At 38.2% G+C, this 17,672-nt stretch overlaps 2 protein-coding genes across 2 annotated transcripts; both read left to right on the top strand.

The window, feature by feature from the left end:
- The first annotated feature begins 7,787 nt into the window (after positions 1–7,787).
- Positions 7,788–12,743, top strand: LOC107584246 (zinc finger and BTB domain-containing protein 8B-like). The gene is made up of 4 exons (XM_016270780.1): positions 7,788–8,012; positions 8,833–9,878; positions 10,277–10,434; positions 11,797–12,743. Exons 2-4 carry the CDS (start codon positions 8,861–8,863, stop codon positions 12,100–12,102), a joined length of 1,482 nt encoding a protein of 493 aa, XP_016126266.1. The 5' UTR covers positions 7,788–8,012; positions 8,833–8,860; the 3' UTR covers positions 12,103–12,743.
- A 1,200-nt stretch (positions 12,744–13,943) lies between these two features.
- On the top strand, positions 13,944–17,016 carry LOC107584247 (tissue alpha-L-fucosidase-like). The gene is made up of 8 exons (XM_016270781.1): positions 13,944–14,501; positions 14,577–14,711; positions 15,160–15,297; positions 15,462–15,567; positions 15,660–15,860; positions 16,027–16,217; positions 16,530–16,629; positions 16,736–17,016. The coding sequence occupies exons 1-8, from the start codon at positions 14,149–14,151 to the stop codon at positions 16,865–16,867; spliced, it is 1,356 nt and encodes a 451-aa protein (XP_016126267.1). The 5' UTR covers positions 13,944–14,148; the 3' UTR covers positions 16,868–17,016.
- Positions 17,017–17,672: the final 656 nt, after the last annotated feature.

Here is a 17,672-nt window from a genome sequence, read left to right on the forward strand (position 1 = left end):
CAGAAGTAGCTTGGTAGCCCTTTTCCTGAAGATGTCTGAGCGTGGTGACTCTTGATGCACTGACTCCAGCTTCAGTCCACTCCTTGTGAAGCTCTCCCAAGTGTTTGAATCGGCTTTGCTTGACCATGTTCTCAAGCTTGCGGTCATCCCTGTTGCTTGTGCACCTTTTCCTACCCAATTTCTTTCTTCCAGTCAACTTTGCATTTTATATGCTTTGATACAGCACTCTGTGAACAGCCACCCTTTTCAGTAATGGCCTTCTGTGACTTACCCTCTTTGTGGAGGGTGTCAATGATTATCTTCTGGACCATTGCCAAGTCAGCAGTCTTCCCCATTATTGTGGTTTCAAAGAACAAGAAATATCCGGAATTTATACTGTAGGGATGGTCATTTAATGAAACTCAAGTGTAAATATTCTAATATTTTGAGATACTGGATTTTCACAATATTAATTTTTTTTAGATGCACCTATATATATATATATATATATATGTGTGTTTGTGTGTGTGTGTGTAATATATATAGACTGTTAAAATTAGTTTAATTAATTATCAGATATAGTATTGCCCCATGTATAATTGAAATGGTGTAATGGTGTATAAAATAATGCAAACTAAATATGGAAGTGGATATTCTAATAATAAAGGATATATATATTTATGTGTGTTTGTGTGTGTGTGTGTAATATATATAGACTGTTAAAATTAGTTTAATTAATTATCAGATATAGTATTGCCCCATGTATAATTGATTTAATGAAATGGTGTATAAAATAATGCAAACTAAATATGGAAGTGGATATTCTAATAATAAAGGATGATTGAAGAACATGTAGAATGCATCATACATTTTCATGTCATATACCCTCTTTGTTTCAAGTCTACAATGACTGAGACACCTAGTCATTAACTGAGATGACTTGACCTTACACTTTGCATTGGAAAAGCTGTCACAGCATTCCAATGAAAGCTAATTTTAGCTTTCCAAGAAGAAGAGATTATACAGAGTGTGCAGGAGGTGTGGATGAAAGGATTGGTTCAGGATATATGTGCTTACAGAGCCTGAAATACTCAGCTAAAGATGATAATATACAGCTAGTGCTAGTTGTTCAGTTTATGATTGATGAACAGCCAATCACAGATCAGCAAAAACAGCTTTAAGTTACCATTTTTATCAAACTATAACTGATAAATGTAATGGCTTTTTGGTAGCTTATTTAATATGTGCATGTCTGTTTAGAATATGCTAGAGCTGTAGTCAAGTTCAGCTTTGTCGAGTCCAAGACAAGTCCAAGACCAGGACTAGTCGAGACCGAGTCAAGACCCGAGTCCAAATGAGAGAAAAAAAAGGATCCTCTTCAAGACCACATACTTAACTACTGATAATGTATGTGATGCGAGAGACAGCATATCTCCTATTCTAAGAAAATAATTTTACATTATTATTTGTAATGATCAAAAAGCATGTGCAAAGTAACAATTCTGTAGGACAGGGGTCTCCTAACTAGATCCTGGAGGGCCAATGTCCTGCAGTTTAGCTCCAACTGGCCTTAACACACCTATCCTATTATAGCAGACATATCCACTGATTTGCATTGATTTTGCCTTTCTAATAGTCCTGCATGATATGAGGAAATTCTGCTATGTGTGATAACAGTGTTTTTTTATTTTTTTTTTGCAATGATGATTACTTGTGATAAATAAATGAATAATTAACTGTGCATATTAGGGCCAACAAATAAAAAACTAAATATTTTTTGTTTGTTTTTACAGCAGTGAGCATTACAACCAATCACATACGATTCCATTGAGTTTATTAATGCAATGGCCAATCAAAGGCGTTCAGATGAGTCCTCGCTGAAACGCCAGAGTTTTGTTGAGTGCTGAATTCTGCACTCTGGCGCCTAAATCCACCAACTCTGCTATTTCATAGCACGTTTCAGTGCCCATTGCTAAATAACATGTTCATACTGCAATGACAATGAAAATACGATTCATCTTTCAGCCCTGTTTCTAACCTCATAAAAAGAGTCGGTAACATTTTACAATAAGGTGTCCTTTGTTAACATTAGTTAATGTATTAACTAACATGAACAAACAATTAACAATATATTTATTACACTATTTATGTTTGTCTTTGTTAACATTATTTAATAAAAATACAGTTGTTCATTCATTGTTTGTTCACAGTGCATTAATAAACAACAAACAAACACAACTTGTCATTTGAATAATGCATTAGTGAATGCTGAAATTAAAGTTAGCAAATATTAATAAATGCTGTAGAAGGAAGTAGGTGTAGACGTTAATGAAACACAATCTAACAGGTAGAAAAATAAATTAGAAACATCTAAACTTTTCAAAACACAGCAAGCGCACCGCGGGTCATGTGACAAGAATCAACCAATTAGCTTCATTCTTTCCCGTAACAAAATTGAAAGCTAAGCCAAGACGGAGAAACAGCTGATCATAGCTGTACAAGGATAGCCATTTTTTTAAAATAAATTTAGTAGCAGAGCTACCTCAAGGGATTTTTAGTGCTGCAAATCCATTTCTCCTTTGCTGAAACTTCCGCGTCTTCATGGAGAGCGCAGGTCATAGTTGCTTAGCAACGGCAGACGCCACGGGAGCGCAAGCGTAGAGCGCAGGCTACAGAGGGCTTTGGAAAGAAGGAGAAAGCGGCGCGCCTAGCGTTTTGCAAATTTTGCAAATGTGGTTTTGTTTTGAAGGAGAAAAAAAAGCATATTGCTGGACTCGGTCGAGACCAACGAGAACATTTGGCGAGTCCAATGACCAAGTCCGAGTGCAAACACCAACGAGTCCGAGACCATAGAAAAATGTCTCGAGACCGGACTCGAGTACTACAGCCCTAGAATATGCAAAGCATTTCAAATCTGAAAATGTCCAAATCTGAAAGCTCAAGCATGCACAGTTTTTGGGTTATGAGCTGATTTTGGATAGTTATTGAGTATTGTTGTACATGTCAACTCAGGCTTTAGTCCGGGTCTTAGTTTTGGATTAGCTCAGCGTTAGTTTGGTCTTAGTTTCAGAGTTTGGTGGGTGTTGGAGAGCTGTCAGTCTGTGGTCAGCCTGCATGATATTGAGGGCTGCAGGCCTCCAGCTCTGTCCACCACGCTGCTATGTTTGAACTTAATTACAGCCAGTCGGCCTTGTCATTACAGTCCAGAGCAACCGAGCGACGGCCGGCCCGTAGGTAGTGGCGGCAGAATCCCAAACAACAGCATGCAGTCACACGCTCTCTTGGGTACAGCAAACACACATTGGGATGGACACAGACTTATCCAAACCACACAGACACAGACAGAAATACAGATGCGAGCAAGACCATTGTCACGCACGCCACATTAACACAAACAAAATCCTTGCCTTACAGCAGACACAGATTAGCATACATACTAAAGTCATAATATAATCATTGTGTTCTGTCATTGATAGAACTGGAGAAGTAGTTAATGGAATAGTTGACCAAAAATGAAAATCATTATTACATTTTATAATAATATACTGTATATAGTTATATTGTTCCAAGCTCATATGCTGTTAATTTTTATTGGAACCCATACATTTTGAAGAATTTTTGTAATCACTGACTAGGAGATGTCAAACCAAAAATGGTAATGCAGATTTAATACACAAAAAGTTTGGGATTGGTAAAATTTTAAATTACTCCAGTCTTCAGTGTCACATGATCCTTCAGAAATCAATTTGTTGATTTGGTGCTCAAGAAAACCCTGAACTATTTATTTATATTATTTATGTATTTATATTATAAATAAATATTTATTTATTCATGTAGCAGTGTGAAAGCATTGCAACAATGTTTGTGGTTTTATGTCACTGTTTAATTTGATACATTTGCTGAATAAAATAAAAAAATAAAAAATTCTACTTCCTCTAAATGTTTGAACCATATGTACAGTATATATTATAATATAAAATTATAGAAATATAAATAAATATACATAAAGATATTGTTTTAATTTTGGATGAACTATTCCTTTAATAAATTGAGGAATGAGAAGTCAATGAGTGCAGCTGATCTAGACGACAAAGCTCTGCTTGTGGCCGGAAGCATGTGGTTGAAGCAACAGCAATTATTATTCTCCTTTGCCTCAAATAAATAATAATAAAAAGGCTGACATGTTTATTTCTGGCAGTCGTCGGCCTGGGAGAGAAAGCGAAGACACACGGGGCACAATGAGACATCGTCTCCGAATGACACAAGGACATTAAGTGGTAATTACAGAGAGACGAGATTTCCTTTCTGACTACAGAGGAGAGTGGTGTCTTCAGACTGCAGAGGGGCGCCGGTATCATATCACCAAGACCCCCAACTACACCCCCCCATCTGATGTCTAGAACCTCCAGACCCTTTGTGGTGTATTATGACCGTTCCACCTCAAACAAACACACCCACAACACGCATGCACACAAAAGAGACAGTCAAGGCTGTGTCTCAGATCTCGTGATCAATGTGTGAGGGGTCTGCGCTGGTGCCACAAAACAAATTCCTGACATTCTGGGATAATTCAAACGTTTCACGCCGCAGTTTTTGCACCCATGAGAGGCAGCGCTCGGGGATGGAAAATGCCACCATGTCATTGCAGTCTCTCCCCATTGTCTCTCTCTTTAATCAGTGCTCTTCTGTGGCTCTAAATATCCCCGTGGTGTGCATCTACGCCTGGGAAAAAGCAGCTCTTTGCCCCGCTTGGTGCCGAAACATGCCATCAAACCACACTGCCTCCTCGCATATGATGACAGGAAAATGTTCACTTGCATCCTTCAATCTTAATACGTAGGAGCACCTAGCTTGTCTGAGAATGGCACAAAAACTAAAGTCTCCCGTCATATTTATGACACATCCAGAAGCGGCGAATCAAAAGCACTCAGTTTGGCTCTTTTAGGCTCCATCTTGAAGCATGAGCTTATGCGTTTGATTCTAGGTTTTTTAAGTTGGAAAACATATAGGAGTTACAAGGATGAATAGAGTTTTATGCCTTACAGCAGACACATATTAGCATACACATATAAGTCATAAAATAATAATTGTGTTCTCCCATTGTGTTTTATTGACAAAACTGGGGCGTATGTAATGTAATTGATGACATAAAACGAAAATTGTCAATATTATATTTTAGAATAATTTATATTAATATATTGTTCCAAACCCATTCCATTATATTTTATACTGGAACTGAGAAAAAAAAACATTTTCGAAGAATTTTAATCATACAGGAGTATGGGGTTTGGGGTCGGTTAGATTTTTTTATGCTTTTGATAGAACCCTCTTATGCTCACCAAAGCTGCATTTATTTGATCACAAATGCTTTTCATTTTACTGTACCACCAGCTCCGTGATGTCGTCATGGAGGAGTGGAAGAGGACTCCAGTGGCAACCTGTGAAGCTCTGGTGAACTCCATGCCCAAGAGGGTTAAGGTAGTGCTAGAAAATAATGGTGGGCGCACAAAATATTGACACTTTGGGCCCAGTTTGGACATTTTCACTTAGGGGTGTATTCACTTTCGTGGCCAGTGGTTTAGACATGTGTGTGTTAGGCTGTGTGTTGAGTTATTTTGAGGGGACAGCAAATGTACACTGTTATACAAGCTGTACACTCACTACTTTACATTGTAGCAAAGTGTCATTTCTCCAGTGTTGTCACATGAAAAGATATAATAAAATATTTACAAAAATGTGAGGGGTGTACTCGCTTCTGTGAGATACTGTATATCATAATAAGAAGCACCTTAGAATGATCTGAGAATGGCAAAATGAAGAAAAAGCACTTATTTTGGTTGTTTTCGGGGCCACTCCATCTTGAAGTCTGAGTGTTTGATTCAGGGTAATTTCAAGTTTACAGAATTCGGGGACAACACTCTGGTTTGTATATAGGAATTATAAGGATGAATAGAGTTTTATGAGGTGCTATAAATTTCATTTTCAAAAGAGGGTGTATGGCGGCTTATGTCCACTCGCCTACCCTGCGGTTTAGAGGGGCCACCATGAAGCCTTTGTGCTCTGTGGTTTTACCATGGGAAAATTCTGCAAACAAATAACTCACCCGGTGACCCATCAGTGTTAAAAATCACTTTTGAGTGCTGTGGATTGTGATGCATGGGTGCGGTGCAGCCTGCAGGAACTGCATGTTTGTTTTATCTCGGTCCAAATGTAAAAAAAAACAAAAAAAACTGCTATTTTGGGGCTAAAGAGAGCAAATAAACACACATTCCATTGCAGACAATGGGGGTAGGCACATGGTCTGACATGAGCTGGCAGTACGGGCATGTTAGGATATGGGCATTGTGAAGACATCAGTCCTCACTCAGAGCAGGATCTATTTCAGAGCAGATGTGAGCTTGTCATCTTGCCCCCACAATGGTGGTCGACCACTATGCTGAAAAATAAACTACTTCTCATGAATGTGCTGTTCATCACCCTGTCGTCTGTGTAACAGCGGTGTAAATGTGCACTTGCTGAAAGTCTTGGCAGTGCCAACTGTTTCAGGGATTTTGCTCCCTCATCTGGTGATAGTGTTTATTGCACTTTTTTCTTTGCCTTCGTTTTGTCAGAGTGTAGGCTAGTCTTCGTATGAAAAGGATAAAGAACGTAAATAAGTTAATCATTTAGATGCTTTTAAGCTTTTCTTTTTGAAACAATGAAGAAATACAAGAAAGTTGAGGAACATAATCCCAGTGAGCCAGCAAATCTTTTAGGTAATCATAGCCTATATTGACTCATATAGTCAGCACTTTTGACACCATGACTAGGCTACATGTCACAATCACTGTAAAACTATGTATGCACTATTTACTCATCTATAGAGAGTCCAAATCAAATGTGATAGTACATAATAACATTTGGCGCTTGGAAATTTTCTTTTGGACTCTTCTATGGACAAAGACACTCTTAAATATCTTCTTTTGCAAGATGAAGGAAGTCATACAGCTTTAAAACAACGAGGAATTTTTTTTATTTTTGAGCGAACATTTTGTTTTGAAATACTATTTAAGTTCTGCCTCGACAGATAAATTAGACCACATCAGTCAGGCAAAGAGATATGTTCAAAAAAGTTACTCTAAAAATTAATTTGATTACTGTAGGCATACTTACTCTAAAAACTGTTGCAGTACTTGTTATAACAATATAGTATAGTATTAACAACTTTCTAAATCCCATCTAGCCTACTTTTCTCTCTCACACACACAAGGCATGAACATGCAGATGCAAGATGAAGGAAGTCATACAGCTTTAAAACAACGAGGAATTTTTTTTATTTTTGAGCGAACATTTTGTTTTGAAATACTATTTAAGTTCTGCCTCGACAGATCAATTAGACCACATCAGTCAGGCAAAGAGATATGTTCAAAAAAGTTACTCTAAAAAGTAATTTGATTACTGTAGGCATACTCTAAAAAGTGTTGCAGTACTTGTTATAACAATATAGTATAGTATACTAACAACTTTCTAAATCCCATCTAGCCTACTTTTCTCTCTCACACACACAAGGCATGAACATGCAGGCACTAAATAGTTGAGGCAGGGTGTAGATGATTACTGAACACTTTTAATCATCGACTACAGTCTTGGGACAAAACTGCCACCTCAGTGAATTAGCTACTCATGAGAGAAAACACATTAACTATAAAAGTGAATAGGCCTACTAACCTTAACCCTAACCCTAACCCTCCCTATAGGACCCTGGGGACATAGAAACAGGACTGCAAACTGCTTATCCCGTTCAAACTCTCTCGCGCTCGAGTTGGATTTTGAGCAGTAGTGCTTCGACGAGTGTACAGTGTGCATTGTGAGTATAAACCAGTGAACGAATGGCTGACATCCGACGTTGTAGACTATGTAGGGGGTAGGGAGCGATTTAAACACTCCGCCCGCTGCTTCGGCAGCGACAGGAAGTACAACGCAGAAATCAGGAAGCAGTCAATCAGGGAGACATTTTTAAAAGACCACCATGAGGAACAATCAGACACCTAAACGTAAGTATAAACAAATGGGTTTATAGCATCAGAGGCTAATATTAGTTGTGTTAAAGCTGTTCCGAGTTATTTCGATGCAGTGGGCTTTTTTTTCTTATTGCTCGCTGCTGCTTCTTATAATTCGCTCATTTATAAAATTCATTGCTGTTGCAAAACATAACGATTGTCAAAATCGTATTTCTGTTGTTCATAAATTAGAACCACCGATATGTAGCGCGAGTTTGATTGGGTTCAGACACTTTTGATACTATTGTGATATTACCTCTAACTTCGTCTAAAGTAAATTGCACTTTAAATGTTTGTATAATGTATTTTGCATTTAATTAACAATATGGCATTGGTATGATAGTCAGTATATAATCTTAATGTGGTCAGACTTCTGAAATGGGACGATTTTCTCGTTCAGTGGACTTATTAATATTAATAAAAAATGAGAGAATATGAGTTGCATTTCTTATGTGTATTATGCATTTTTGTTTATTGTTGTGGGTTCCATATATAATTATTATGATGTTTTTGGGTCAAAAAGATGATGTTTTGGGCTCAAAGCACAGATTACATGCTTTCTGTGAATGTAATTATTGCAAATGTAATTGTTTAGTTATTATTTTCCCATATCATAGTGTACTTTCAACCAACTGGTATAGTTATATAGTGTGACAAAAAAATGTGTACATTTCCAGGGCAGGACCGCCTCTGGAAAACGGGGCATTTGGTCACCCTATTTTATCTCTTTGTGAAGGTTATAGCAGTATGGAACTATTTCATGGAATGTCTTTCTCATGAACATTGATTTATTTGTTCACCTTTATTCTTCCAGAGAAACACATGGCTCTAATACAGTGAATATGGAGGTTCCTTCCTACCTGTCCCGGCTCTTGTCCGAGCTGAATGAACAGCGTAAGAGGGACTTCTTCTGTGACTGCAGCATCATAGTAGAGGGACGTGTTTTTAAAGCCCATCGTAATATTCTCTTCGCCAGCAGTGGTTATTTTCGGGCGCTGCTGGTGCATTACCTGCAGGACAATGGTCAGAGACACAGCACGGCCTCCCTGGACATCGTCACAGCCGAGGCGTTCTCCTTTATCCTAGACTTTCTGTATTCAGGTCGCCTGGACCTGCGCAGCGACAATGTCATTGAAATAATGTCAGCTGCGAGCTACCTGCAGATGACCGACGTGGTGAACTTTTGCAAGGGCTACATCAAGTCATCCCTGGAGATCTGTAACAGGGAGAGGGAGAGACACAAGGACTTCAATGATAGTGAAAACCGAGTTTCAGCCACTAGTGCTCCTGTGGCATCCACTTCCGAAGCCGACCAAAGGACCTGTCAGGTCACAGAGGCCCTCAGCCCTGATGACGCCCCAACAGCTGCTGTCTGCACACCAGCGGCCACCAGTAGCAAAGACTCTGAAGGGGAAATCTCCCAAGGAGCTTTTCCCAACCATCCTCGCATGAATGCTCCACTGAAGATCAGTCCAGGCCCAGATTTAGTCAACTCATCCACCCCAGGATTGCTTCTAGGTTTGGTGCATACTAAAATAGAGTATGACCCTGATGAGGAGGGCGAATCTTCACGGGAATCCAAAGACACGACTCTTTATCAAGGCCCAAATCAGGACGAGGAAAGAACTGTTAACACTAGTCCAGCTCCAAGTACTGAGCATTCTTCCGTATCATTTGCTAACTGCCCGATGAAGCAGTTTCCAGATGTGCTGTTCAGAGCCGGGATGAACCCTAATCGTGATGAACACTTTTCCCAGAGTTTGGGGTACGTCGGTGGATTCGGCCGTGGCGATGACGTGCTCGGTCCTGCGGGGCCCTGTGGGATGGAGATTCAGAATGACTGGTATGGGGATGATCCAGGTGAGAGATGCTGAATAAAATTGTTGTAAATTACATGCTGTAACTTGCTTCAAGTCTGTTTAAATGAAGTATGTTCTATATAGTATGAATGATGTACTACATCCAACAGGTTTTCACTGTCATCTGACCTCTGGTGTCAGTTGAGTCATTTCACTGCCATTCTCAAATCCTCCCATGGCCTTATTGGATAGTAAAGTGTTAATCAGATGCTACTTCAGATGAGATTCTAAAATGTGCAAGTCATCTGGGGACTTTTTGCTCACTGTTTTATGAATACTATGCATTCGGACGTACTACTTGGCTCGTATGCTGTTTTTCTCCTACTATATAGTATGGAATTTGGATGCAGGGAATCATTTTTGAATTGTGTTGTGATATATTTGTGTGTATTTACATAGGGAGGCTGCACAAATGTCCATTCTGTCCATACACGGCCAAACAGAAGGGTATTTTGAAGAGGCACATCCGCTGCCACACAGGAGAAAGGCCGTATCCTTGTGAGGTCTGCGGCAAACGTTTCACAAGACAAGAACATCTTCGCACTCATGCAATTTCTGTAAGTCTTCATAAGACTTGGGGAAATATCCAAATGTGTAGCTGTAGAGCAGTAAAGGGTCAATTGTTTAAGGTTAATGTTTAACTGCATTGAAAGTATTGCACTCATTTAACTGAACTTGCTGTTAGTCAGTTTGTTTTTGTTCTGCATACTGGCCAGAGTAAGAACATGAGCAAGTGTCAGTGTTAAATATACACAGAAATCCTGTTGCTGTACTTACCTGTGGTTAATTATTTCCAGAGAAAGGTGTGTTCTATGCAAACCGTAGAATTTCAAAGTATTGAATCTCTCAGAAATATTCATGCTTTTGATATAAATTCAAATTATTCTAGTCAAGACATTTTATTTGTATAGTGCTTTTCGCAGTACACATTGTTTGAAAGCAGCTTTACAAAGAAAAAACATTATTAATGTTTATAATATTTTATCATTTTCATGCCTTGTAGTTGCATTTAGCAGATGGAAGTAATCTAGCTGACATTTTGCAACAATATAAACAAGCAGTTGAGATTTGTTATATAGTATATTGTGTTTTATGGGAATATACTCCATGTATAAAAAGTTTATACACATAAAGTTACATACAGAGCTGTATTTACATTTTGCAACAATATAAACAGTCACTTTGCCAAGATTTGCTGAATAGCCTATATTGCTTTACATAAGTGTATTGTCTGTATGTAGGTGAAGTTTGATGTACTATATGTCCAACTTTAAATATATCACTGGCTGATAGTTTAAATTATGCAACAATACACTAAGACGGCATTGCATTGGTCATAATTTATAGTCCATTACAGTTATTGCTGTTTTACAGTTGTTGTAGTGAATATATTAACAATCTCATAACATTCTTTTATTTTATTATATTTCATTTTTGAAAATATTCAGGGGGGTATATTTAAAGTATATTATTTTATGATATTTGTTTAAATGTATAAAAAAATAAAATGTGTGTGTGTGTGTATATATATATGTATATGTGTATCTATGTCTATGTGTAGTGGAATTTAATCTAAGTTAAATAAGTAACAGCAAATTTCAAACAAATAACTATGACATTTTCCTTATGAAAGTAACTGTATTAATGAATTTGTTTTTGGAATGCATTAACACAAATGCACTACATTCAAAAACATATGTTTTAAAAACATGAGATGGATGTGATTTAAATATTTAAATCTCCATATTATTGTTTAGCCTATACATGAATTTTTGCAAATTGTCAAGTAGTTGTCATTAATGTTTTATTGCTTTATTTTTTCCATTCCATTTTGTCTTTGAGTAGAGAATTAAAAATATTTTCTTTAGAGATATAAAAAAAAGTTAAGTGAAACTTCATGTATATTTTTTGTTTTGAAGGTCCATCGCTCCACCTGGCCCATTGTGTGCAAAGGCTGTCGTCAAGTTTTCTCAGGCATTGTGTCCCAGGGAATGAAGCGATTTGGACTTTGTGATGGCTGCACCTTTGTTACTACAACCAATGAGGATCCCTCCTCCATGAACCTCAGCATCCAGTCTGAATCTATGGAGAGAGGCGCTAGAGACTCTGACTGGCCCGTGTTTATGGTGGAAGGGGATGAAGCGGAGGCGAGCGCTAGTACTGATGGACAGGATGATAAACAGAATGTTGCAAAGCAGCTTTCAGAGAATAGCACTCTATTGTAGTTTCATTTCCACAGTTGCACTTGGATACTTACCAAACGAATAACAAAAAAAGGAGTACGTAAGAGACTAAAGGAGGGTGTGTTCAACATTCTACCGGTAACAAACTACCAGTTTAGTCACTTTTTCCTTCATATTATTTGTGGGTTAGAAAAGATGGTTAATTATTTGGTGCAATTAAAAGATTAATTTGTATCTGAAACACTACACAGCTGGGAAAGCTGTTAAAAATCATGTTTGGGTTTAGTACAAATTTGCACTGGCTAATTATGGATTATGAACATTTTGCTGTATGAAAATGAGGCCACAACAGATTTTAATGTGTTGTGGCAGTTGTGTGAATAAATATTTTATGCTTTAAAGTGAACTGCCTTAAAAACTTTCAGGAACCATTTCAGTGGTCTTGTCAATTGATTATAAGTGTTATGAATATCATGTTCCAGAAGAAAAAAATACTGTGTTACCAAGAACCTAAAAACATGTTATTGGCCATTAAGGATATTCAACTTATTTTTTATTTTTTTATTGCTTTTTTTTTGGAATGCTGATAGGTAACAGAAATACAACATTACCATGATTATACAGGGTTACATATTTTTACAGGCACATATTGACCATGTAATAAAATACAATACAATGCAAGACAGAACACAAAATACAACTAAATTAGTGCTTAGCCTATACATTGCTTTTTTAGGCTACTTGACAAGACGAAATCAGACTGCTTTATTTTTTCCAATTCATTTGGTCTTTGAGGAGAGATTTAAAAAATATTTTCTTTTGAGATACAAAATTTGTTATAAGTTAAACTTCATTTATTAAATGGCATTTCTCATGTTTACAAAATGACGAGAACCGAACCCCTGTGACCAGCGTTCGATTCCCGAGCAAATGACTCGAATGAGCCGGTTCTTTTCAGCGAATCAAAACATACCTGCCGAGGAGTAACGTTAGTCTTATTCAAGGTATTGTTTTGATAAACTCTTGAAGTAGTGATGTGTCGTTCGCGAACGAGCCGGCTCTAAGAGCCTATTCTTTGTAGCGAACGAGAAGAGCTGACTCCCGTCGGGGAGAGCCGAATCTTCAGCCGGAGCCTCCCATTTTAGCCCAATTTAGCAATTGTGAATAGTTTGTGTATTGATAAGCAATTTTTTGTTTAGTGTTTTCTTTTAAGCCTTATTTTTATGCATTTGTTCGTTACAAAAAAAAAACATGCGGATGATGCGGCTAATCACATGGGAGGACAGACTAGGATCATACCATTAATGGGGACACAAGCTCTGAATATAGCGAGTGTAGTGGTACAGGCCAGGAGCCGCATTTAAACACAAGCGCGTTGGTTAAGCTAGGAAGACACTGCATTGTTGCAACATCGGTCTTCTCAAAAACAAGACAAATAATCACAGAGAGGAGAAATCGCATCAGTATACCCAAGCTGAGGCATCTGATATTTCTGAATGCCAAACTGCACTAAAGACTGTCTTAATGTTAAGACTTTTGCCTTTATTTATTTGTTTGCTGTGGTTCTGTGTTCGATTGTTCAATTAAAGTTTTATTAAAATATTAAATAATAGTATCTGTGTATTTTTTTGTAACGAAAAAAAAAGGGCTTTTATGAAAACACTGAATAAAAATGCTTACCAAACACTCAAACCATTCACAATTGCTAAATTGGGCTAAAATAGAAGGCTCAGGGTGATACTAAATAAAGAGCCGTAAGAGCCGGCTCTTCTAAGGGAGCCGAGGCAAAAGAGCCGAATCTTTTAAAAGAGCCGAACTTCCCATCACTATCTTGAAGTACTGTTCTTGTCCCTTGTGGTGAGTTGTTTTGCAGGTAGCCTATGTCATGTGTTGTAGTCACATGGTTCATGCCATATGATAAACCAGGAAATACAAACAGGTTGTTCGGGTTTTGGGTCTGTATTACGTTTCGCCGTTAGAACTATATATAGTGCGGAAGTCGGTGCATACTGACATTACTGCTTTAGATTAACGTTTACTGATCACAGTGGACACGCACACGTCTGTGACCTTCACTTGTGATCGATCATGCAAGTGACTCGGAGTCAGATATCGCTGTTTCTTTGTCTGTTATCATGCGCATCCTCTCTCGGGACTCGATATACGCCCGACTGGGCCAGTTTGGACGCCAGACCTCTTCCTGAATGGTACGACGAGGTGAAGTTTGGGATCTTCGTGCATTGGGGGGTGTTTTCAGTGCCTGCGTTCGGTAGCGAGTGGTTCTGGTGGTACTGGAAGGGAGCACAAAGCCCCAGCTATATCCAGTTCATGACCAAAAACTACCCGCCTGGATTCAGCTACACAGACTTCGCACCTGAATTCCACGCGCAGTTTTTTGATCCTGACGAGTGGGCTGATATCTTCGAAGCTTCAGGAGCAAAGTATGTAGATATGGGTTGCGGTGATGGTTCTTGAGTTCTATATTTTTATGCTTTTGCTTGTCATTCTCCATTCAGATATGTGGTCCTCACAAACAAACACCACGAGGGGTTCACAAACTGGGGGTCCCCGTACTCCTGGAATTGGAATTCTGTTGATAATGGACCTCACAGGGATCTGGTTGGAGATTTGGGCGCTGCGATAAGAAAGAGGTATTGGCCACATTAACCAAACAGGGCAAATTAGAGTGAGAGCGCAAACAAGCAGAGCCAATGATAGCCTGACATGCGGGTCTACTAAAAGCTAGAAGAGTAAGCTTTTGGCGTTAAATAATGGCACAAAAACCTACCGCGAAAAAAGTAACTCACCCTGCATAATACATTTAAAAACTCCCATAAATTTGCGTCTGAAAAGAAAACTACAAATGCGAGGTAAACTGCAAAAAATAACGCTGTCAACACCTTTTCATCGCTAATGTCAGTAAATCCATGGCTAAATCTGGCACTGTGTGCTAGACTGGTACTAAAAGCTACATTAATGTACGAGTGAGGTTTTGAGTAGTTTCTTGAATTGTATCCAAAACGTTCAGTGAACTGTATCATTCTTTGGCAGCAACAGTGGAAATGTTTAATATCTTTTTTTTTTAACTTTTTGTATTAGGTCTCTGCATTATGGACTCTACAACTCGCTGTATGAATGGTTCAATCCCATCTACCTGAGTGACAAGCAGTCTGGTTTCAAGACCCAGGATTATGTTGTAAAAAAAGCCATGCCAGAGCTCCACGAACTGGTCAACAGGTAAATTTGTATCAGTCATGTGATGATACAGGGGTGGAGAGAGCGAAGAGCAATTGTTTATGACACAAGTCTGACTTGTCTGTTGTATTTGTCTGTGCAAAAATCAACCTTTACAATCCACGTATGTGGTGTGAGATTAACTGGTGATGTTTTTGATGATTCAGGTACAAGCCGGACTTGATTTGGTCAGATGGGGACTGGGAAGCACCTGACACTTATTGGAATTCTACAGGATTCCTAGCCTGGCTCTACAACGACAGTCCAGTCAAAGTGAGATCATTGCATCATGTTGTTCTTATTTTAAAACTGTGTCTCAAATTGTAATTCAGATCATAATGCCTGCATTATTTCACTCTTTACAGGATGTGGTGGTGACCAATGACAGATGGGGGTTGGGCTGTTACTGTAAACATGGAGGTTATTACAACTGTGCTGACAAGTTCACTCCTGGAGAACTGCCCAATCACAAGTGGGAGAAATGTCAGTCAGTGGACACAATATCATGGGGCTATCGCCGAAACATGAAGCTAAGTGAAGTGATGGATCTACCATCCATTATAAAGGTGAGATGTGTTGCTAATAGACCAAAGATCTTGCCTTAGATGATATTACTAGATTCTTGTGTTGTAAATAATATATATATATATATAATATGAATAAAACATATGGACACAAAAACTTATGCAAGTTCATATGGTGCCTAATGACTGTCATATATTGTGACCACAGGACATGGTTTACGTCGTGGCATTAGGAGGGAATTACTTGTTAAATGTGGGGCCAACATCAGACGGCGTGATTGCACCTCTCTTTGAGGAACGTCTCAGAGGGATTGGAGCCTGGCTGAAGGTCAATGGTGAAGCCATCTATGCAACTAAGCCTTGGAGAGTTCAGGCTGAGAATGCTACAGTTCCTGTCTGGTGTGTTGATGTTTTTAAACTTCCTCTTATCTGTCAGTGCCTCACAGTTCCTTTGTAAAACATTCAGAAGCTGAACTGCTAGGTATTTACCCCTGTAGATGTGAACACACTTTTGCATTAAAAATACTTCATGTTTGTAAACTGGTCATATGGTAGGCATAAAATATTTGAGTACTTCTAGGTCTGTTTTTTTAAGCAGCCTGGATTCCTGTAAACTGAGTCAATCATAATCTTGCTTCCTTCTCTGCCTGTTCCTGGAGTCTTAGTTAGCACACTCAAATTGTAGTGTTTTAAATTTTTCTTCAATTCCAGGTATACATCAAAAAGCAGCACTGTGTATGCGATCTTCACCTCCAATCCCATGCAGAACTCCTTTACGCTTTCTGCGCCCAAAACCTCCAACAGTACAGTGGTAAATATTTATAAATTCATCCGAATTTAGGAATAAAATGTGTTTTTTTTAATGCAATAAAAATACACTTCATTGATATCATAAAATGCATTTCATCTCTGTTCAGGTGACTTTGTTGGGGAGCCCTGAGCCTTTGAAATGGGCTCCTCTGCATTCAACAGGTCTGATTGTTCTGCTGCCTGATCTGCCTTTCACACCTGCTGACGCTTGGACCCTCAAGCTGGATGAGGTGGCCTAAAGCCTTTGACACCATTTTGTAGATTTTAATAAATTGCAATGATTTTAAGAAAGTTTTGTAAAAATGTTTTAAGGATTTGTATAAATCAAGTTTTTTAAAATTGTATTTGATTGTACAATAAAACTGACCAACTGAATGAAACATCAGAACCAATTGTGATTTTAAGATTCTTAATTTTATGCTTTTCATAACTTGATATAACATTGCTTAAGAAATACCTCGGAACCCATGCTTAAAACTGAAATGCCATTTCAATGGATGCTAATGTCATTTAAGTATTTGTCTAAAACAAATGAATGAGATTGACTGGCCCGTGTTTATGGTGGAAGAAGATGAAGCAGAGGCGGGTGCTATTACTGCTGGACAGGCTGATAAGCAGAAAGATGCAAAGCAATTATTTTGTTGCAAAACACTTTTTACTTCATATTATTTGTGGAATAGAAAATACTGTTAAATATTTGGTGGAATAAAAATTTACTGGAATAGGAAACATAGCTCGGAAAGCTACAACCATTTTGTTTGGGTTTAGTACAAATTTGCAGTGGCTAATTATGGATTATGATCATTTTAAGTGATCTGCCTTAAACACGTTTAAGGGACCAATTTAGTGGTCTCATTTAATTTGCTTGATGAAATTAGTGTTATGAGTATTGTCTGTTGCAGAAGTGTAATGTTATGAAACTAAAAACATTGAACTGATTTTTTTTTTTTTTAGGTTACAAAAGTTTAGGTTACCACATCCTGCAAGGAGTGAAATAATGCAGTACTTATGATCTGAATTGTTAGTTATATTTATTTAGACTAT

Source organism: Sinocyclocheilus grahami, unplaced genomic scaffold, assembly GCF_001515645.1.
Source record: "Sinocyclocheilus grahami isolate Dianchi unplaced genomic scaffold, SAMN03320097.WGS_v1.1 scaffold58.1, whole genome shotgun sequence".
NCBI classification, from domain to species: Eukaryota; Metazoa; Chordata; class Actinopteri; order Cypriniformes; family Cyprinidae; genus Sinocyclocheilus; species Sinocyclocheilus grahami.